At 41.7% G+C, this 23367-nt stretch overlaps 1 protein-coding gene across 1 annotated transcript; it reads right to left on the bottom strand.

The window, feature by feature from the left end:
- Positions 1–193: 193 nt before the first annotated feature.
- maip1 (matrix AAA peptidase interacting protein 1) lies at positions 194–23267 on the bottom strand. The gene is made up of 5 exons (XM_043692959.2): positions 22121–23267; positions 17544–17615; positions 13428–13554; positions 9436–9586; positions 194–4960 (listed from the first exon to the last, which is right to left on the bottom strand). Exons 1-5 carry the CDS (start codon positions 22427–22429, stop codon positions 4882–4884), a joined length of 738 nt encoding a protein of 245 aa, XP_043548894.2. The 5' UTR covers positions 22430–23267; the 3' UTR covers positions 194–4881.
- Positions 23268–23367: the final 100 nt, after the last annotated feature.

The raw sequence follows: 23367 nt of genomic DNA, 5'->3' as shown, positions 1-23367 counted from the left end.
TAAACTTAAGAAAAAAAAAATGATTCTTCTGATTGAGACATAGCTCATACCCTTTGTCAATTTATCAAGTCCAGGAGAAGCCAACATCTCAGGAAAAAAAGAGTTTACAAAATGCATGAAATTAAGATATTAGAAAGATCCACAATTTTCTCAGACATACATTGGGACACATATCAGGGAAGAACACAGTAGGTGCAATTGTATAGATATATTTAACCTTTTATGTTAGACATTAATTCACAAGATCATTGGCAAAGGAAGCACACAATTAACAGGAAAACACATTATATCCCCAAGCCAACATGAAATGTGGTCATAAGACTGGAGTGGTTTTGGTGGTGGGGGTCCATCAAGGTGGTGGTTTTGAGAAGGATTTTCTTGCAAGTCAACTTGAGATACAAAGCCTTGGAAGAAATAAGAGGGCACATTTGTCAACCATCTCTGTACAAATCAGTTATTTTGTTTAAGTCTGGAACTGTTTCGCTTTCCAAGGTTAGTACCAATTTAGGAATTGCTAACTCCACCCAAAATGCTGGTAGGAATCTGTTATGAAAAGCAATAAAATTAAGGCAGGTTTCACTGGAAGACTGCATTCTGTTTTGGGGGGGCGGTCTATATATTTTTTTGAGAGCTTCTCTTGTAATTTCTCAAGGCTCATATTTCCACTCTCACTAACTCATTTATTAGTTATGCAGAACTGTAGTTACAATAGCTTTTACATTTGTGTTGACATACAGGGTATTTAAGCTGAAAGAGAATTTTAAGAATTCATACACATCCTCAATAATAATCAACATTCCCTTTCATTTTTCTTTGCTGCATGGACCTCAGAGGCCCATCCCACAAGCAGAGTTAATGTGTCAGTGTGCCAATCAGTGTGGGCATGGAACTATCCGGTAGCTTAGAGCAAACTTGCTCCCCATTAAACTTAAGTCACAAAACATAATGAAAGCATTAACTTCCTAGATACAACCATATTTAAATTAACACAAGGCAATAGGAATAAGTTAACAAAGATTATAGAACATAGAACATTACAGGCACGGTGGCTTTACTGGTTAGCACTGCTGCCTCACAGCATCAGGGACCCAGGTTCGATTCCTGCATTGGGGGACTGTCTGTGTGGAGTTTGCACATTCTCCCAGTGTCTGCGTGGCTTTCCTCTGGGTGCTCTGCTTTCCTCCCATAATCACAAAGATGTGCAGGTTAGGTGAATTGGCCAAGCTAAATTGCCTATACTGTTAGGTGTATTAGTCAGAGGGAAATGGGTCTGGGTGGGTCCCTCTTTGGAGGGTCAGTGTGGACTGGTTGGGCCAAAAGGCCTGTCTCCACAATGTAGGGAGTCTAATATGTCCTGGAAGATTAATGAACCAATTATACATCATCAGCTGTCATTCAGCCTGCAATTGCAAAACAAAAAAAGTATTTTAAACATGACCATTAACTTCACTGAGCAGGTTTCAGCACCTTCATTTTGAAAGGCCAAACATCAGTCAGATCTGACAAAATTAACAATTTGCTAATCAGACTGTCATTAACACTAGTCCCCCTAATATGAGAACTCAAAAGAATTGTGACTTTTGAAGCATATTTATTCATAAAAAAAGTTCATCTTCACAAATTTTTTTAAAAGTTCAACATTCACCACTTGAAATTTTATAAAAACATCAAGAAAACTACAATAAAAACATCGAAGTGTTTGTAGTTGCATCTTATGAGGAGCGTATTCTGTTCATTTTGTGTGGAAAAAAATAATTCTACGACAAGTGTTGTCAAGTCCTTAGTTATGACTACAATCACAGCAAAGCTAGCACCATTAGATGGATATTAATTTAGTTTTACAAAATTACCTGAAAATTTGTTTCAATTACAAAAGTCAGTCTAATTAACAGTTCAAAAATCAAATATTAATAGGTTATTGGTAGTTCAGCGCTCACTTTCTCTTTTTGAATTCAGTTCCATAAATTTCTGAATCCTTTCTGAAAGAGGAGCTTTATGCTGTACCTACCAGTTGTCAGGCAGTACTCTGAAACAGTGTAGGATTAACTATTGGTCTTGTCCCCTTACCACAGAATTAGCTTATAGACAATTCAGACAGAATGTTTGGAATAATGAGGGACAGGCTGCACATTCAGGCATTTATATGGGGCTTGGACGTATCATTCCTCCCGTGCCCTCCTGCCAAACACACACCACCCCACTTCCCTCAAGAACATTAATTTGATAAGTTTCTGCTGAAACTTTGATTTGTGTTCCAGGTGCTCCTTTCTAAAGAGACTGCTGCTCATTTATTTTAATTAAAGTTTTGGGATGTTATGTTATTTTAAATATCACTGGATGCAACAGTCGCATTGAAGGATAATACAGGAGGAAATCACATTTTCAACCAGCAATAAATGTTCATAGTTTTTGCAAAGTTATCAAGTGTTGAGCCTTTTCCTTCAAATGCGTACAAAATGAACCCCGTGAAACTGAACCACAGTATGTGCTGCAAGTAATACTCTCCAAGGGAGGAGACAGCAAAGATTTTCTGTAAATTCACTGCATTTCAAGTACAGTAGCCCCTCATAATAATACTCCCATTGGGAGTAATAAAAATACATTGATAAATGGAAAACAGCCAATCTACATCTGCTACCATACAAATAAGATAATTATAAAAGGATCCCTACAGATAAAATTCTTCAGATTAGATGAAAAACATTGTCAAACAATATTCAACCTGTAAGTGTATTATCTTTGTTTAGTAAACTGACCAGTAAATTAATTTGACCCAAGGAGTCTCCTAGTTTGGAGGACCCAGCCTAGCTCCTGTTGATCTAAAACCTTAACTCACAAGTGACAAGAGTGCAGATTGACTCACATAGGTTATTTTTTGTGTAAAAGGAGAAGGAATGTAAAAAGGAACAAATTAATTTGTTCTCCAATCTGCTCTTCACCCTTTTTTGAAGTATCACCCAGCTTCTTTTATTCCACGTTGGAGAAGAACTGGACATTGGAATCAAACAAAATAGCGACCAAATAATGTGCAAGTATTTTTCCTCAGACTACTCAGTAATGACAACTGATTGCACAAGCACTGCCCAATATAGGGCTTACTGTAGAAAGCACATTTTGGAAGCATCACTTTGCAGCAGCTTGAATAGTTACAGGAAGAGTGATCAAGAATAAGATACTGGAATTACTTAAGAACTAGCTGCAAGTGGGAAGATGGAGCAGTCAAAAAATAATTCCTTGCGTTGCATTTCAATTATAAGGAGCTGAGTTCAGCAGTTTAGATCTGCAGAAAATTTCCCAATTGGAAGTATTCCGTTTTCCTACTGTCCAGCTGGTAAGTTCTCTATCTGTTCTGCAAAACAGCAATGCAGACCAGGAGGCACCAGACTGTACACAGGGTTGCCTCTTCAACTGGATTATTACAGCACAGAACAACTGGTTTCTGCCTACTAGAAAGGAGCATTAGAAAAACAATGCGTAACAGCCACCCAATCACTATCCAGTGGTCACGACATCAGTGAAAAATTGGAGTGAACGGCTTACACAGGTACACCTCTTTGAGGAGAACCGTTATTACCTGTGGAACCAAAAACATGCAGAAGTCAGCAACTTCAGGAGAGAAAGAAATGGTAAACCTTGTTAATACTGAATGTTTTTTGGCAACGACATAACTGAAGTGATTTTATGGAAGAACTGGCTGTTCTTCAACAGGAAAGGTCACAATTAGAAAATTAGTTGAACAAAATGCAAAAATGCATAGGAAATTGGCAGATTAAATTTAATACAGACATGCAAGATATTGCATAGAAAGGAAAAATAGGAAACATTTCTATTCCTTGAAAGATTCTGTTATAGTCATGGATTAAGGTGAAAGCAGCAGAAATCTTATTCGGCCAAATGTTAAACATGACAAATCAATACAGACCAAAGATGCCAACAGAAAAGAGAAAAACACAATGGAATAATGGGGGAATCGTGGCTCAGATTATATCATGCTTTGGTCATAGCTTGATCACTGTGTCTAGTTGTGGTCTGTAAAACATAATGGATATATTCAAAACCTGGAGGGAATGCAGAGAAAAATTGATAAGGCCAAGAATTAAGCAACTCCCAAAAAATAAAATTGCTTGACTAGGACTTGGGGTGAGGCAGTGAGGATGTACATCAATAATATGAAAGGCAGTTTTAGAATCAATATCAAAGTATGTCTCGCAGGTAAATTTAAGGTAGAGTGATGCATAGGATTTCTGTTTACATTTAAAAACCAATTGAATTCTGTCACAGGAAACTCCAGGGTATTCTTTGAAATAAGATGGGTTAACTTCCTACATTTGTAATTACCTTACTATAATGTTCAAGAAATTACATGTATTTGGGTTTACTGGAATATGCTTATTAACTTCGATTGTTGGACATTCGACAGGAAGCAACACATCAATATTCACTTTCTATCCCTCTCCCTCCAACTCCATCATTGCACACCTTTAAGGAGTGTTTGCATATTTGCTGCAATTTTGTAGTGACACTTATGTTGCAAGTTCCAGAAGACAGCCATTATCCAGGTCCACTTACACCTCTCTGCTGAGAATACCAAATCAAACGCATTGGAAGAGATACCAGGAGATCCACCATAAGCATAATATTTTTTTCAAAAAAAGTCATGAAGACTTTGCAATTCTGTGGTGACAAAATCAATTACAATCGAGGTATCATTCACAATAGTTAAACATTGCAAATGTCTTTCATGTAATATCAGCATCTAATTTGACGCTTGAATTTTATAGAATTAAAAAAATTACAGCTCAAAAGGGCTCAGTCTTGCAGGTCGTCTTTGTTGGCTGTGAATTATGCAGTAACATCCTTATAGTAAGATTTTCAGCAGAATTACTCCAATAATTTGAAATGCTGTATCCTTGTGACGATCCAATCTGGTTCCACACCTTGTGTAAATTCACGCCGAAACCTAAAATTAATGAGAAATATAAAATTGACTAAATTTAAAATGGCAGTTAAAGAAAATTCTCATTGCCACATAGCTTTAAGAATAATAGAACAAGGACTTAAAATGCTAAAGATCTCAATATAAAAAGCACAAAATGAATCCACGTTCCCCTAGTGTTCTGCTGACTTCACACTACCTTCAAGTGGATTATGGTTCCTCTGGCAGTCCTCACTTTTGCCTTGATGGTTCCTCTGGGCCCATTTATTGGTACCTCACGCAACTGTTCATTTCTTATGGTCCTTGACAGTGAACATCTTTAGGTTATCCATAACCTATAAAGCATCACAGCCTAATATATTCTTGCCCTTACCCACTGTTCATATTTGAGCACATTCCAACAGAAGCCACCAAAATATGCCCAAGAGGTAGGTAGCCTAGAAGAGTTTGTCCTGTCTTTACTTCACCTTGGACCTTTATAGATCTTGAGCTTTATTGTTGTGTAAAACTCATTATCCACACTGAACAAAACTATCAACTACATTATTCCTTGTCATTTTCTATCCATAACTTAATATTTTGCAATGATTTCATATTAACAATATGCACAATTCAGCTTGTTCAAGTGAATACATTATCAAGTTTCACTTAGATTTTTAAACATATGCTATCTCTAAGGAAACTAATTGATGACATGGCAAAATGGCTGTGATATAAAGACTTTCAAACTGATTATTATGAGGTTAATTTTATAGATAGTCAAACATTGTTTTGTGCCAAATTACTCTGCCTTCATCAAACTTTAACTGTCCAGCATTCAAACAAAATGTGGATCAAATGACAGAAGATGTACTGACAGACTTTCTTCCAACAGAATCGCATTAGGCTTTCCAGCCATTTCCACTTATAAAGTTTTGTGCTCAAGCTGAAAGCTCTTCATTCGAGGAAAAATAACAATTTCCTACTTCAAGCATCCTTCATCAGCTCCAAGCATTTGTAATTACAGTAGCCTGTTATAGACAAAACTCTTTCTGCTGTGCCTCAACCCCAGTTCATACACTATCCATTTGTGACCTGGATCCAAATGAGGCTGCTACTCAAAGGCCAGTTTGAGCCGTAAACCCACACAAATGGAATACAGGACTCATACTGGCCAAACTATATCATCATCAGGCAGGTAAGACTTCCAGTTCATTAAGTGGGGTTGGAGAATTGAGCCAAGGTGAAAGGCACTCAGGTTCATAATTTGGAGCTGTTCTTGATTTTTGTTTAATGTGTTTCCACTATTTTAAGTGAATACCATCAGAATAAATGGACTGAAACTAGAAGACATCTGAATTAAACCTAATTGAACAGTACGTGACCTGCCAACTTGATATCTACATATTTTGGCTGAGATCAAATACATGACAGTTGTGTTTCTTAATCCTTAGGCTTTAAAATTTCAGCATGACATACGAACAGATTATTTCAGCAAATTCATAAACTCAAACATTGAAGACAGATAAAACGAAATGTGATGTTCTATATTTAATCATATTCACTTTGAAAATATCTTTTAAGAAATAAGTTTCCATTTACATGATAGTACATGCAGCCATCTATTTGATCCATCATGCCTGTCCCAGCTCTTCTGAAGAGCAATCCACTTAGTTCCACCTTCACTACAGTTTTCATCTTCAAATATTTACCCAATTCCTTTTGCAGAACTATTATTGAATCTATTTTCACTATCCTCCTAGGTAGCGCATTCCAAATTTTAATCACTTACATTTAATCACCCTGGGTTCTTTTACCACTCATCTTAAATCTGTGCTCTGTTTATCAAGCTGTCAGCTATTGGAAAGTTCATCCCAACTAATTTTATCTAAGCTCATCATGACTGTAAACACTCCTAGCAAATCTTTCACTGGACTTTTCTACTCTCAGGATTACAACTTTTGCCTTTTCAGTCTAGCCACAAAACTGAAGTTTTTAATTCAAAAACCCTTCTAGTAAATCTCTTTTGTACACCATGCAGGGCCTTCGCACCTTCTGTAAGTGTGGTGCTCATAATTTGGACACAATAACCCAATTAGGATTAAATATTAATATAATAGTATTTATATTATTTTATCATAACTTCCTGGCTTTTGTACACTAATGCCATTATTTAGAGAAGAGAATCCTAGCACATTATTAATTGCTTATTAACCTGCTCTATCAACTCCAGATTGTGCTTCCTGAACCCACTTTACAATTTAGCATCTCTCTCCTCTCCTACAAAATGTATCACCTTAATTCTCTGCATTTAATTTCACTATCTATCCGTCCACTGAGTTCCTCAGCTGGGCCATGTTCACCTAAAATCTATTACACATTGATGTTATTAAAATTTCAAATTAGTCAACATAGCTCAACTATAATGCTGACTCCCTGATAAGTGGTGACGCAACACACTTCTGTCCTTTTGTAGGTCACCCCATAATCCAGCTTCTTCCAAATTATCACAAGTCTTGCTACAACTCTGGAAGCATTTTGGGAAATTGATTTGCTCCACAACTTACTCACGCAGCAGCCCCACTCTCGCAGCAAGAGGCGAAAACAGAAATTTGTCACAACGACAATTCTTTTTTTAAAATTGTAGAATCCCCAGTGTGGAAACAAGCCATTCGGCCCAACAAGTCCATCCCTCCTACTCTATCCCTATAACCTTTCATTTCCCATGGTTAACGCACCCAACCTAACATCCCTGAACACTGTGGGTAATTTAGCATGGCCAATCCATCTAACTTACAAACTTACAGATCTTTGGACTGTGGGAGGAAACCAGAACACCCAGTGGAAACCCACGCAGACCACAGGGAGAATGTGCAAACTCCACACAGACAAATGCTCGAGGCTAGAATCAAACCTAGGTCCCTGGTACTGTGAAATGACAGGGAGGAGGCTGGAAGAAAACAGCAGGCCAGGCTGCAGCAGGAGGTGGAGAAGTCGACGTTTTGGGTGTAACTCTTCTTCAGGACTGGGGGTGGGTGTGGGGGTAACTGCAGATAAAGAGGGTAGCGGGGGCAGGGTGGTGAAGTGGGGATAGATGAAGACAGGTAGAAGGTACGACCTGGTTGGTCAATGGGAGGGATGAATCCAGTTGGTGGCAGGGAGGAATGGAAGAAAGGAGGAAAAAAGAAGAGGCTGGGAAGGGAGTCTTTTTGGGGGGGGGGGGGGGGGGGGGATGCAGGGAGGTTATTTGAAATCGGAAAACTCAATATCGAGTTCTCAGTCTGTAGGTTGCCCAGGCAGAAGATTAGGTGTTGTTCCTCCAATTTGTGCTGTGGTTCATTTTGGCAATGGAGGAGGCCAAAGATGGTCATGTCAGAAAGGGGATGGTTGGGGAATTGAAATGGGTGGTGACTGGGAGGTCAGGTTGGCCCCAGCGAGTCCAGCTGCGATGCTTGGTGAACCGTTCCCCAAGTTTATGTTTAGTCTCCCTGATGTCGAGAAGACCACATCAGGAGCACCTGATGCAGTAAACTAGGTTAGAGGAGGCAGGTGAACCTCTGTCTCACCTGGAAGGACTGTTTGGGGCCCTGGTATACTGGCAGGTCTTACATCTTTTCCAGTTTCAGGGGAAGGTACCTGGTAGTTTATGGGGGTTGGGGGCATGGGAAGAGTGGCACAATTCAAGGATTGTCGAAGACAACAGTCCTTGCAGAAGGCAGAGAGTGGTGGGGAGGGGAAGATGTTCTTGGTGGTGGGGTCTAGTTGGAATTTGTGGAAATGTTTAAGGATGATGCACTGGATGTGGAGTCTGGTGGGGTTGTAGGTGAGCACCAGGGGGACTCTGGCGGGGGGAAGATGGGGTTAGAGCAGTGGAACAGGGAATGGAGGTGGTGCGGCAGAAGGTTGCCTGGAATTCGGGAGGAGGAAAAGTGCATTGTTCAAAGTTGGTGGACATCTGGGAAGCTCGAGAGTGGAATATCTCCTCTTCTGAGCAGATGCGACGGAGGTGGAGGAATTTGGAGAATGGAATTGAGTTCTTGCAGGATACTGGATGGGAGGAGGCATAGTCTAGGTAGTTATGGGAGTCTGTAGGTTTGTAATAAACATCCATCTGGAGACTGTCAGCAGAGATGGAAATGGTGAGGTCGAGAAAGGGAGGAACATGTTTGAGATGAACCAAGTGAATTTGAGGGTGGGGTGGAAGTTGTGGGTGAAGTCGATGAACTGCTCCAGTTCAGTCTAGATGCAGGACCCTGGTATTGTGAAGCAGTAGTACAACCACTGAGCCACCACGTTGCCCTTGTGTAATAAAACCAAATTCATGTTATACCCAGTCCTGGGAAAGTGAGATGGCAGAATCATTTGGTTGCGAAACAAGGTAGACTGAGTTTCTCTTCTGGTTATATGTAGCCAAAGCAAGCAATTCATTTTGTAAATTTAAGATGCAATAAACAGCATATGCCTTCAAAACAATTGCCATAGCTCCCAATATGCATACAGGTTTAGTCAAAACAACTTACTCATAGTTGGCTGTGAGAAGGCGTAAGCTGTCTTTACTGCTTTCATCACCAAAGACAACTTGAAACACTTTTGTTCCCTCAGGTGTCTCATCAGGAAGGTCAACATCAGTCAGGTACCAGTATCGCATTATTATACTGACAAACTTTCTACCTGTTGAGATAACAAAACAAAGGCTGACGTTCTGATACCAAAAATTACTTGTACAGTAAAACAAAACCCCAAATTAAGATTAAGTACACTGACATCAATGAAAACTAGCCATTTTATTTTAAAAAGCACAGTTGCAAATACAAAACAAAAAATGATAGGAACAATGCATTTCTGACGTGTTGTATTTCAGCTGATGGGAGCAGGACAAACATACCACCACTTAGTTCCAGTTTTCCCCACTCTCATTAGCGCAAACTTAGCCAGGAACCATAGGTTACTAAGTAACCTATCAGATGATGTGTCTCCTTATCCAACTGTGACATTATAAGGAAGAAGGCAGCAGGTTTAATTTCTGACACTACACAACAGATCAATATCAGCTCTGTTGAACTTTGAGATTTCTAGACACCTACTAAGTAATGGACACTCACATTAAAAGGTAGCAATACGATGCAGTGGATCTTTTCTTAGTTGCAAAAATAACAAAATATTTCCTTCAACACAGTTCCCTTAAATGGTTTTAAAACTTTGTTCATGGGATGTGGCCACTGCTGGCTAGGCCAAAATTTATTGCCCAATCCAAATTGTCCTGGAGGTGGTGGTGGTGAGCAGCTTGGGATGTAGGGACACTGATGTTAGGGAGTTCCAGGATTTTGATCCAGCAGTGAAGGAACGGCAATTTTGTCAGCTGCTCCCTTATCTTTCATTGTGAAAGGTTTGGAAGATGCTATCAGTGAGTGAGTAGGTGAGTCACTGTCAGCCATCTTGTAGATGGCATACCCTGTTGCCACTCCGCGGCAGATGTGATTGGAATGCATGTTGAAGGTGGTGGATTGGGCACCAATAAATTGGGTTGCTTTGTACATGAATGGTGTCAAGCATCTCAAGTATTGTTGGAGCAGCATCTATCCAGGCAAGTGAACAGTATTCAATCACGTTCCTGAAATGTACCTTGCAGATGGTGAAATGGATTTGGGAATACAAGAGACAAGTTACAAGCCACAGAATTTCTGGTTTTGACCTGCTCTTATAAACATAGTATTTCTATGGCAGGTCCATTTAAGTTTCTGGTCAATGGGAACTCCCAATGTTATTATGGGGAATTCAGCAATGGTTAAATTCTCCCTTGTTTGGGATGGTCATTGCCTGGCACTCAAGTGAACAAATGCTATCTGCAATAAATGTCCAAGCCTGAATGTTATCCAGGTCTTAATGCAAATGAGTACTGACTGGTTCTGCATAAGAAAAGTCACAAATGATTCTGAACTTTGTGCCAACATCAGTACTTCTGGCTCTATGATAAAGGAAAAGTCCTTGATGAAGCAGTCAAAGATGGTTAGGCCTTGGATATCTAAATCCTAATGAATGCAGGAATGATTGAGCATTGAGATGAATGAATAATAAACACAACTAACTTCCTTTGTGCAAGATGAAATACCTTAACCACAGTCGTTTCAGTTGTTCCCATTAACTCGAATTTTGCTCAGGCTCCTTAATGCCATGCTCACTCAAAAACTGCATTGATAAAGGACAGTCACTCTCATCTATGACTGAAGCAATAAATGGCACGGTGGCTCAGCAATTAGCACTGTTATCTCACAACACCAGTGACCCAGGTTCGGTCGGTGACTGTGTGGAGTTAATGGGTTTCCTCAGAGTGCTTCAATTATGTGCATGTTAAGTGGATTGATCATGCCAGGAATGTTGACTGGCCATGGGAAATTGAGGGTTACAGGATAGCATGGGGGGAAGCTATCATCTAGCTTCCCTCTCAAATTCCCTATGGTTTCAAGGTGTGTCAAAATCTTGGAAATGGATTTCAATGGCCACATGGCATTGGCGGTGGTATGGAGAGATTTGAAGCTCAGTTCATGAGCTAAAAATGTAAAACAAAGGTACAATGGTCCAGATTTTCCACTGGCTAGATAGTCATTTTGTGAGCACTTATCACAGTCATGCAAGGAGATACTATTAGAATTGCTGAGGAAATTGAATTATCCACTCAGTAAAGCCTCTACTTCTGGAATATTCTGAAAGTCTCCATTTAAATCTGAGACTTGGGATGGTTTTGATTAGATTAAGTAAAATACTGAGGAAAGGTTAGACTGTGAAACGAACAGTATAACTCCTGAGTAACAATTAAACTGAACTCATACTTAGGACACCCCCCCCCCAAACTACATCTTCCCAGACCCCTTACTGCCCCCAAAAGCCTAACCCAACACCCAACCAGATCTGGCCAGACATCCCTACCCACCTCCACTAGCCTGACCCCAATGTGGATATACAGTTCCACATTTCTGAGTGAGCCCAGAGTTGAATTTCCTCTCAGAAATGGAGGGCTCCCTTTTCCTTTGGAAAAGAAAATCTGCAACCTGTCCAAGACTGCCATTCCTTGGAAAATTCAGCCCAATATTGCTTTAGGTAATCTGACCAGATCCAGCAGTGGATACAACTATCAATCAGCTCCAAATGCATTCCAACCGTCAACCCTCAAATTCACGGACACGATGCGGGAATTGCCACTGAGGAAATTTACAGCAAATCTGAGGCATTGATAATAGAAACAAAGCAACCGTCAGCAAGTTTAGTGCAATAGCTGTGACAAGGCAGATGGCTATCTAGTGGAGAATGTGGAATTGGCATCACAAAGATGTGAGGAAGGTGTTAAGTTTCCCCTGGGATGAAGATAATTGTAGAAGGGTCTGAAGTAATTAGAATGATGTAGGTGTTCAACAAATTGAGGAAACAAATAGAAATGGTTTTGACTGAAGTGAAATCTTCAGGTGGCAGGACCTTATGTTGAGAAGATCAAGAAAATTCATGGGAAGGAAGAACATCTAGGAGGGGTTCTTAATAATGAGTGTGAAATGTATTGAAGACTGGAATGCAGTGATATCAGGAGCCAGTAAGGGAAGGTGGGTGAAAAGAAATAACTAATGGGGAACCACTCAGGGCAGAGGCCAGAGATTTAAACTAAGAAGCAACATGTGGACTTGTGAGGGTGACAGGTGGTGATTTAACAAAGTGGAGTGAATGCAGTGCTTAACGAAAGGTTGCCAACAGACTAAAAGGACATGTCAACGCCAGAACTAACAAATGCCACACTGGCATTGATTAGACCAAGGAAATACCATTGGAAATGTAGTTAGAAGGGCAGCCTTAATAAGTAGGAAGTGAATTAAGTTTCAGTAACGGCCAGGATAGCAAAAGCTTCTAGGATTAACTCATAGATGATAATCCTATTTACATGCAACAAGCAATAGGTAATGTACACATAGTCACTGACATCCATGTTACATTACTATTCCAATTAGTCTTCTTTCCTCTTCATCTGCAAACACAGTTAATGTCCAGGAAGTACTCATTATTAATAATTGCGCTATGATTTCATGAGAAAAATCTGATTACACCAATCTAGACAATACCAACAGTTTTATCTCAAGTTTAATCAATCCACTCCCTCCACACTGCTGCTACTACCTTTCAGATGCAATGCAGAAATTCACCAAAGATCCTCAAACAGCACCATCCAAAGCCTTGATCACTTCCATCTAGAGGGACAACGGCAGCAGATATATTGGCACTCCTTCAAATTCCCATCCAAGCCACATACCATCCTGACTTGGAAATATATATTGTCGTTCCTTCACTGTCGCCGGGTCAAAATCCTGGAATTCCCTTCCTAATGGCATTGTGGATCAACCCACAGCAGGTGGACTGCAGTGGTTCAAGAACGCAGCTCACCACCACCTTCTCAAGGGTAACTTGGGACAGGCAATAAATGCTGGCCAGCCAGCAAAGCTCACATCCCACAAATGAATAATAAAAAAAGACAAACCTTGATTATCATAATAAATTCCAACATCGCCTGGTGTGCTATACATAATTTCATCCAATTCAGCAGCTAAGGCCTCCCTGCGGTTAACAGGCATAGCTAAACATTTTTCTTCCACCTCCTCCAAAGCCTGTATAGAAAACACTTGGATAACAAAAGAACAACACAGACCGGCTGATAGACACAGATCATCATGTTAATACAATGGCTTCTCAATGAAATTAAAGGATGCTGGCAAGTTATCACCTCCAAAAGGATTTAACAGCCAATAATATACAAAGCATAGTTTTAATCATTTTGATTTGAAGGAGAAAGTTAATGTTAGAGTCCTAGAGTCCACATTGATTTTTGAGGTTAAGTAGACAATTGTTCTTTTAAAAAAAATGCTCAAGCCATTCTCCCCTCCTTTGTAAAGCCACAGCTCAGTACTTAGAATGTGGAACAACAAAGAACAATAGAGCGCAGAACAGGCCCTTCGGCCCTCGATATTGCGCCGACCTGTAAACTATTCTAAGCTCACCCCCCCCCCCCCTACGCTATCCCATCATCATCCATGTGTTTAAATCTCTATAGTGTTGCTGAGTTAACTACATTGGCAGGTAGGGCATTCCATGCCCTTACCACTCTATGAATAAAGAACCGTGGGCGGCACGGTGGCACAGTGGTTAGCACTGCTGCCTCACAGCGCCAGAGACCCGGGTTCAATTCCCGCCTCAGGCGACTGACTGTGTGGAGTTTGCACGTTCTCCCCGTGTCTGCGTGGGTTTCCTCCGGGTGCTCCGGTTTCCTCCCACAATCCAAAGATGTGCAGGGTCAGGTGAATTGGCCATACTAAAATACCTGTAGTGTTAGGTAAGGGGTAAATGTAGGGGTATGGGTGGGTTTCGCTTCGGCGGGGCGGTGTGGACTTGTTGGGCCGAAGGGCCTGTTTCCACACTGTAATCTAATCTAATCTAATCTAAACCTGTCTCTGACATGTGTCTTAAATCTATCACCCCTCAATTTGTAGCTATGCCCCCTCGTACAAACTGACATCATCATCCTAGGAAAAAGACTTTCACTGTCTACCCTATCTAATCCTCTGATCATCTCGTATGTCTCCATCAAATCCCCTCTTAGCCTTCTTCTTTCCAATGAGAACGGATCCAAGTTTCTCAGCCTTTCCTCATAAAGCCTACCCTCCAGACAAGGCAACATCCTGGTAAATCTCCTCTGCACCTTTTCCAATGCTTCCACATCCTTCCTGTAATGGGGCGACCAGAAATGTGCACAATATTCCAAGTGCGGCCGCACTAGCATTTTGTATAGTTGCAGCATGACATTATGGCTCCCTCTACGAATGAAACTTAACACACCGTTTGCCTTCTTAACAGCACTATCAACCTGGGTGGCAACTTTCAGGGATCTATGTATATGGACTCCAGCATCCCTCTGCACATTCACACTACCAAATATCTTTCCATTGACCCAGTATTCTGCCATCCTGTTATTCTTCCCAAAGTGAATCACCTCACATTTATCTGCATTGAACTCCATTTGCCGCCTTTCAGCCCAATTCTGCAGTTTATCCAAGTCCTCCTGAAACCTGTAACATTCTTCCACACTGTCCACTACTCCATCGACTTTAGTGTCATCTGCAAACTTACTAACCCATCCACCTATGTCTGCATCTAAGTCATTTATAAAAATGACAAACAGCAGTGGTCCCAAAACAGATCCTTGTGGCACACCACTAGTAACCGGACTCCAGGTTGAATATTTTCCACCAACCACTACTTTTTACAAATCCAAACTGCTATATCACCCTCAATTCCATGCCTCTGCATTTTCTCCAACAGTCTACCTTGTGGAACCTTATCAAAGGCCTCATTGAAGTCCACGTACACCAGATCAACTGTCCTACCCTCCTTTACATGCTTGGTTACCTTCTCAAAGAACTAAATGAGGTTTGTGTGACATGACCTGCCCTTGATGAAACCACGTTGATTATATGCAATCAAAGTGTTGCTTGCTAGATGATTATAAATCCTATCTCTTATAATCCTTTCCAAAACTTTTCCTACATCAGACGTAAGGCTCACTGGTCTATAATTACCTGCGTCATCTCCACTGACCCTTCTTGAACAAGGGCACAACATTTGCAATCCTCCAGTCCTCTGGTGCTAAACCTGTAGACAATGACGACTCAAAGGTGAAAGCCAAAGGCTCCGCCATCTCTTCCCTAGCTTCCCAGAGAACTGTTGGATAAATCCCATCTGGCCCAGGGAACTTGTCTATTTTCACTCCCGCTAGAATTGATAACACCTCTTCCTTACTAATCTCGATCCTTTCTAGTCTAATATCTCGTATCTCATTCTTCTCCTCTACAATATTCTCCTTTTCCTGAGCGAAAACCGACAAGAAATATTTGTTTCGAACATCTCTGATCTCCACAGGGTCCACACACAACTTCCTACTTCTGACTTTGACTGGCCCTTTTCCTACCGTAGTCATTCTTTTATTCCTCACATACCTATAGAAAGCTTTAGGGTTCTCCTTTATTCTACCTGCTAAAGACTGCTCATGTCCTCTCTTTGCTCTTCTTAACATTCTCTTTAATTCCTTCCAAGCTAATCTGTAACTCTCCATCACCTCATCTGAACCATCTCGTCTCATTGTCACATAAGCCTCCTTCTTCCGCTTAATAAGAGATGCATTTTCTGTAGTAAACCACGGTTCACTTACCTCGTCACTTCCTCTCTGTCTGACAGGGACACTTATCAAGGCCACGCAATATCTGTTCCTTAAACCAGCTCCATATTTTGATTGTCCCCATCCCCTGCATTTTGCTACTCCATTCTATGCATTCTAAGTCTTGCCTCATCGCATTATAATTGCCCATGCCCCATCGATACTTTCCATCACTAAACTAAATGTAACCAAATTATGGTCACTCTCTCCAAAGTGCTCACCTACCACTAAATCAAACACTTGGCCTGGTTCATTACCAAGCATCAGATCCAGTGTGGCCTCCCCTCTTGTCGGCTCTTCGACATACTGTGTCAGGAAACCCTCCTGAACACATCGGATGGATCAGCTTTGTCCAATGTACTAGAGTTATAGCATTTCCAGTCAATGTTGGGGAAGTTAAAGTCCCCCATAATGACCACCCTGTTCCTTTCATTCCTACCCATAATCATTTTGCCGATCCTTTCCACCACATCCCTGGACCTCTACGGAAGCCTATAAAAAACTCCCAGCAGTGTGACCTCTCTCTCCTGTTTCTAACCTCAGCAAACGTGTCCTCATCAAATGTTCCTTCAGCCACCGTTATACTGTCCTTGACTAAGAAGGTCACACCCTCCCCTCTTTTACCGCCTTCGCTGTTCTTAATGAAAGATCTAAACCCTGGAACCTACATCTATTCCTGACCCTACCCTGTCCATGTCTCTGAAATGGCCACAACATCAAAGTCCTAATTTAAAAAAAAAAACAGCCAGAAATTGCAAAACAGAACACACAGATACCAGCAATAGGGATGAAACATGCTCTGAGGGATCCTTTCAAACCTCCTTCACAATACTATGTTTGTCAAAGAATCTAGAACTTCGCACATTCAGCAACTTGGTTTTACAAAGTGCTATTTGGAATTCATCTAGGACAAGATGCTATCCCTCTTCAAAACCTGTATAAATTTTAAAAAATAATAAGATAGAGAGTCATAGAGACGTACAGCATGGAAACAGACCCTTTAGTCCAACTTGTCCGTGCCAACCAGATATCCTAACTAATCTAGTCCCATTTTAAAGCACTTGGCCCATATCACCCTAACCCTTTCCTATTCATATACCCATCCAGGTGCCTTTTAAATGTTGTAACTGTACCAGACTCCACCACTTCCTCTAGCAGCTCATTCCATACACTCACCGTCCTCTGCAAAAGTTGCCCCTTAAGTCTCTTTTAAATTTTTCCCCTCTCACTAAACCTATACCTTCTAGTTCTGGACTCCCCCACCCCAGGGAAAAGACCTTACCTATTTACAAGTGTTGAAGTCATTACAAATTTACTAGAGTAAACATCTTTTATTTATTAGAGATCTAAAAATCTGATTGTAGATCTAAAAACAAATTGTATTTTTACCTCTTTTGATACAAGATTCTTCAAGGCATCAAAATTGCACTCTGAAAGCATCTTTGACACTTGTGAAAAGGCCTATGGAAGGAATCAATGAACATTTCGAAGCTTTAGTTTCACACAGTTATGTATCGACATACTAAACAATGCCCTATGACAACTATGGCAAAGCAGAAAATTAATAATTAATGAAAAGATATTTAGTCATGTTAATTGCTTCATAAGCAATAAAACCACGGTCAGGATCTCTCTTAAGCAAGGTAACAGAGAGTAGCCCCATCAAGCACATTTTTCTTTTTAAAAAAAGGATCCTCAACATTCCCAAGAATCCTGTCTTTAACCCTGTATTCAGCATTCAAATTCAACCTTCCAAAATGAATTACTTCACATTTATCCAGGTTGAACTCCACCCGCCACTTCTCAGCCCAGCTCTGCATCCTGTCCATGTCTTAGTGTTGAGGGCTGTTGCAGGCTACAATATCTGCAGCACCACTGACCTCTGTCATTGGCAAACTTACTAATCCACTCTTCCACTTCTTCATCCAAATCATTTATTAAAAACTACAAAGAGCAGAAGCCCAAGAACAGATCCCTGCAGGACACCGCTGGTCACAGACCTCCAGGTGCAATACTTTCCATCCACTACCACTCGCTTTCTTCTGTAGCAATTCTGTATCCAGACAGCCAAATTTCCCTGTATCGCATACCTAACTTTCTGAATGAGCCCACCGTGGGGAACCTTATCAAATGCCTTACTGAAATCCATATACACCACATCCACAGCTCGTCCTTCATCCACCTTCCCTTGTCACATCCTCAAAAGAACTCACTAAGGCTTGTGAGCCATGATCTGCCCCTCACACCGCCATACTGACTATGTTTTTCCAAATAGGCATAAATCCTATGTCTCAGGATCCTTTCCAGTATCTTGCTTACCATAGATGTAAGATTGACTGGTCTGTAATTCCCTGGGATTTCCCTATTCCCTTTCGTCAACAGAAAAACAGCATTTGTCTCCCTCCAATCATCCAGTACTACTTCCATGGAGAGTGAGGATGCAAGATCAACCCAAGAGGCACAGTGATCTCATTCCTCGCTTCCCGTTGTAGCCTTGGGTATATCTGGTCTGGCCCTGGGGACTTACCTATCTTGATCCTTCCCAGAATTTTCAGTACATCCACTTTCTTAATATCAATCTGTTCAAGCCTTTTAACCTGGCTCACGGTATTCTCACCATCAACAAGGTACCTCTCTCTAGTGAATACTGAAGCAAAAAATCATTTAGGGCCTCCACTACCTCTTCAGACTCCAGGCACAAGTTTCTTCCACTATCCCTGGTCGGCCCTAACCTCTCTCTGGTGCTCCTCATAAGTTAAGCTTTTCATTCAGTGACCATTCGTGTGCACCTCCTCTGAACTTCTCCAGGGCCAATTCATCATTCCTGGGACATGGGTGCTAAAATTGCACACTATCCTCCAAAGTGGTCTGGCCAGAGCCTTATAGAGCATCAGAAGTACAGCCCTTCTTTTATAGACCTCTCAAAATAAATGCCCTCATTGCAGTTTCCTTCCTAAACAGGAATAGGAAGAGTTTAGAGGGATATGAGCAAGTGCTGGCAAACGGGACTAGATTAATTTAGGATATTTGGTTGGCATGGACGAGTTGGACTGAAGAGTCTGTTTCCAAGTTATACATCTCTATAACTATGACTCTTAAGTGCTGGGACATTCTTCTACTATTTGAAGGGGATTACACACAATGTGTGACTGTGCCTCAGTATTGATCTTTGGCCAACTGGAGGAGGAAAGTCAAAGAACCTGACAAATCTGCACAGCATGAGCATTAACAAGTCTAGGCAGCACATTGTTAATAGATTCTTCAGTTAGCCACAGGAAGGAATCTGGCATTCTATGTCAATGCCTGAATCTCCTGAGAGAGAAAACATGCCTTATTTACCAGAACACTCAAGGCTTTCCTCTATAATAGGATGAAGGGACAACTAGAATATTTTATTGACACGGGAAATACCAGTTGGATTTGATCAGTTTCCTCTTGTTTCAACATTGCTTTAAGTTCATTAGTTGTATTCCCTTTAAAATGTTGCCAGTCAACATTACTTTTTATTCAAACATGGTAAATACTAACTCTGGACAGGATATAATTTCATCTGTACCATGATGCTGCTGAAGAATCATCTCAGAAGCCACAGGACCTTGCTTCATTCTCCATGATGATGTAGATTCACTGTTACATTCACATCAACACTACACCTTCCCAACCCCAAGTTCATTACATTACCACACAATATATAACTATATCTCCAAATGTAAAAACTGCTGGGCTCCTGGCCAACATTCAGTAACCTTTATAAAACAGATGCATTCATCTCAAAATTACAACTGGGACCTTAATATGTGCAAATTTGCTGTCACATCAACTAAACTAAATTAGTTACAAGAACTTCAAAATACCACATTGGGCTCTTTTGGCATATCAGTACTGTCCTTGCCTTTGGGGCAAGGTTCTGAGTTCAAATCCTACCTTTACTGGAAATGCATCACAACATGTGATAAAAAAAACCTCAAAGTACCTTACTGACTTGTGAAGCAATGCAATATCATGTGATAGTGTTCGTTTTGTGTTGGGAATAGCAAGACGTAGCATTCAAAATGTAACTGCTAAAAGTTGACAAAGAGACTTAGGTGTTCTCATACAAGGAACAAAATTTGCAGATGAATGCAACAAGCAATTAGGAAAGCAAAGAGCATGTTGGCCATTAGTGAACAGGATAGTGTGCTCAGCTCACATTCCCATTTCTTATGTTCTTACGAAAGGCTGGTCGCTGTGATTATAGATTGGATAACTAGTGGTTGGAGACGCATTTAGGAAGTTGACAGTTTTGTGTTCTATTGGTTAGAGAACTATGCCCAGGGTAACGGAGAGGCATTTCTTAAAAAAAAATCTTTTTAAAAAAAAGGTTCGAGCATTATGGTGGAGAGACTGAACAGTGATTTGTGTAAAAACTGTCTGTAAGTAGCATTAATTATTATAAACTGCAGTTACTTGGTGTTGGGAGAGGAAATTGACTCAAGTTCAGGGACATTTATGTGTTTGAGTGAGGTGAGAATAGGTTGGTTGTTAGAATAAGTGACAAAGATATGTAAGTTTAATGTAAATCCATTTCCTGAATTTTTTGGATGGCCTAATTCAACAAATTTAGTAGAAACATGTTTGAGTGAAATGTTGGGTAACAAGTTTAATGGTGCCCAGTATTCCAATCACCAATGGCTTCCTGCCTTCCAAAATGTTAAAATCAAAATCTTTGACTGTTTATAGAATCACTCCATGGCTGTACACTAACTTATCTCTATCACCTCCATCAGCACTGTGATCCTCTCCTCAATGCTTTATTGCAGTTTTTCATATATTCTTCCCATCCACAACTTTGACTAACCATTAACTAGTTTCTTCAGTCACATGCTGCCAGTCTTCAATAGTCCGTATCTACCTAATTCACCTCCAAGACACAGACATTATTCCATTAGAAAACAAGTTGGACAATCACTTGCAACTTGTACGTACAGAACAACCTTGATTATCCAAACCAAACAGGCAGGGACTATTTTGTTCAGAAAACAGGGAATTCAGATAACGGACATTGTTTATAACAGGAGGCAAGGTGGCTCAGTGGTTAGCACTGCTGCCTCACAGTGCCAGAGACCCGGGTTCAATTCCCACCTCAGGCAACTGTCTGTGTGGAGTTTGCACATTCTCCCCGTGTCTGCGTGGGTTTCCTCCAGGTGCTCCGGTTTCCTCCCACAGTCCAAAATGCGCAGGTTAGGTGAATTGGCCATGCTAAATTGCCCGTAGTGTTAGGTGAAGGGTTAAATGTAGGGGAATGGGTCTGGGTGGGTTGCTCTCCGGAGGGTCAGTGTGGACTTGATGGGCCGAAGGGCCTCTTTCCACACTAACTAATCTAATCAGGATCTTGAGATCTTGTTCAGACAATTGATGTTCAAATAATCGAGGTTGTTCTGTTTTGGATTGCAATTTCCATATATCTCCCAAACCAGAGAAAAGAGTCACGTCAGCATTCGTTCCGATCAACAACGATGCAGGGAAACAACTTCACATTTTCTTCTGACAAAAGCAAGTCATCCATCCACCCTCCCCACCCCAAAACACTCGGGCATCATCCAGAACTGAACTTTATTCCTGATGAAGGGCTTTTGCCCGATTTTCCTGCTCCTCGGATGCTGCCTGAACTGCAGTGCTTTTTCAGCACCACTCTCATCCAGAATCTGGTTTCCAGCATCTGCAGTCATTGTTTTTACCCTGAACTGAACTTTTGCTTATCAGTTTCATCTCATCAACATGGGAGTGGGGAGGGAGAAACTAACACAAAGAGCCGACACGAACATGATGGGCCGAAGATCCTGTGTGTGCTGTAACCACGAATGATCCTAAAAGTGTCCAGCTGACCCCAGTCAAGAGGACGACCAGGGAGCCAGCACAGACCGGACGGGCCGAATGTCCTGCTTCCCTGATCTCACGGCCGTTCCTGTTCCAGCTCAGTCACCCACCTGCCTGGCACCGGCGGAAAACTCCTCGAAGGTGAAGTCCTGATCGAAATAGGCTCTGATCAGGAAGAAGTACATCTTGGTGCGGGCCCAGATGAACGGGTTGGGGATCCCGACCACCACCACCTTCTTGGGCCGCGGCTGGCGCCCCGGTCCCGGCTCAGTGCTGTACCGCCGGGCCCAGGGAAGAGGCCCGGGCGGAGCCAGGCACCGCGGCACGGGGACCGAGACGGCCATGGGGCCTGGGCCGAGGCCGGGCTGCCTGTGAGCCCAGGACAGAGCGAAGCGGCACCGCCTGACCGCCAGCGCCATCTTCACCGGGCAACAGGTCCGCTCCTCCCATTGGCTGGGGAGGCGAGACCCCACACACTCATCCGTCCGGGCAACAACCCCGACCCCAGGAACAGGTACCGCCCAGAGCTCACTGAACCCCTCTGAATACCTTTAACTCACCACCACTATGTTTTATTTCCAAAAATATACTTTATTCATGAAAATCGTTTTGAATATTTACATTGTCACAAAGGCAGTTCGGTTTTGCACAGTTGCATATCAAGTAAATAAACAAAACATTGAACTTTGACTCCATCCAAAAAAAACCAAAGACCCTTCTTGTACATACAATAGTAATATTTACCTACATTTGAGGCACTAGGAGAGTCCAATACCTGAACTGACTCTCATTTACCTTCAGCAGGAAGACCTTAGACAGTGGATTTTTCCCACTGCACCTTGGCAGCCGCTGCCCCAAGCCTTAGTGCATCCCTCAGCACATAATCCTGCATCTTGGAATGTACTGGTCTGCAACATTCAATCAGGGTCAACTCCTTGATCTGGAAGACCAACAAGTTCCAGGCAGACCAAAGAGTGCCTATCACTGAGTTGCTGGTTCTCGAGGCTCAGCTTATGTTTGTCTCAGTGTGCGTCCCGGAGAACAGACTGTAGAGTACAGAGTCCCGCGTCACGGAGCAGCTCAGGATGAACCTCGACACAAGCCACTGCATCTTTCTCCAGACTTCCTTTCCAATGGAACATTCCAGAAGGAGATGTGTGACAGTCTCAAACCCCGGAATGACTTTGAGGGCAGCATGCGGTGATACAGACCAACCAGGCGTGCTCGGAGCGTTCAGCAGGAGTGAGGCCAGGTTTAGGTAGAACCTCAGTACCAAATGTCTACGCACAGCTTGATGCAGCCGCACTCAAAGGTGGCCATCAGGATGAGGGCGATGTTGGGAACATTCTTCCATCCC

The sequence above is a fragment of the Chiloscyllium plagiosum genome, unplaced genomic scaffold (assembly GCF_037043375.1).
Source record: "Chiloscyllium plagiosum isolate Xiang-an unplaced genomic scaffold, Cpla_swu_hap1 HiC_scaffold_7, whole genome shotgun sequence".
Lineage (NCBI taxonomy): Eukaryota > Metazoa > Chordata > Chondrichthyes > Orectolobiformes > Hemiscylliidae > Chiloscyllium > Chiloscyllium plagiosum.
The sequence above is the reverse complement of the archived record's forward strand: the minus strand, read 5'-3'. Positions and strand labels throughout refer to the sequence as shown.

What these genes read in the sequence shown, in the direction of transcription:
- maip1 (XM_043692959.2), bottom strand. Translation starts at nt 22,429, where the DNA reads ATGGCGCTGGCGGTCAGGCGGTGCCGCTTCGCTCTGTCCTGGGCTCAC. An exon ending in AGAATCTTGTATCAAAAGAG is followed by an intron (nt 13,555 to 17,543) that starts GTAAAAATACAA and finishes TTTTCTATACAG; the next exon opens with GCTTTGGAGGAGGTGGAAGA. An exon ending in AATTTATTATGATAATCAAG is followed by an intron (nt 9,587 to 13,427) that starts GTTTGTCTTTTT and finishes TTATCTCAACAG; the next exon opens with GTAGAAAGTTTGTCAGTATA.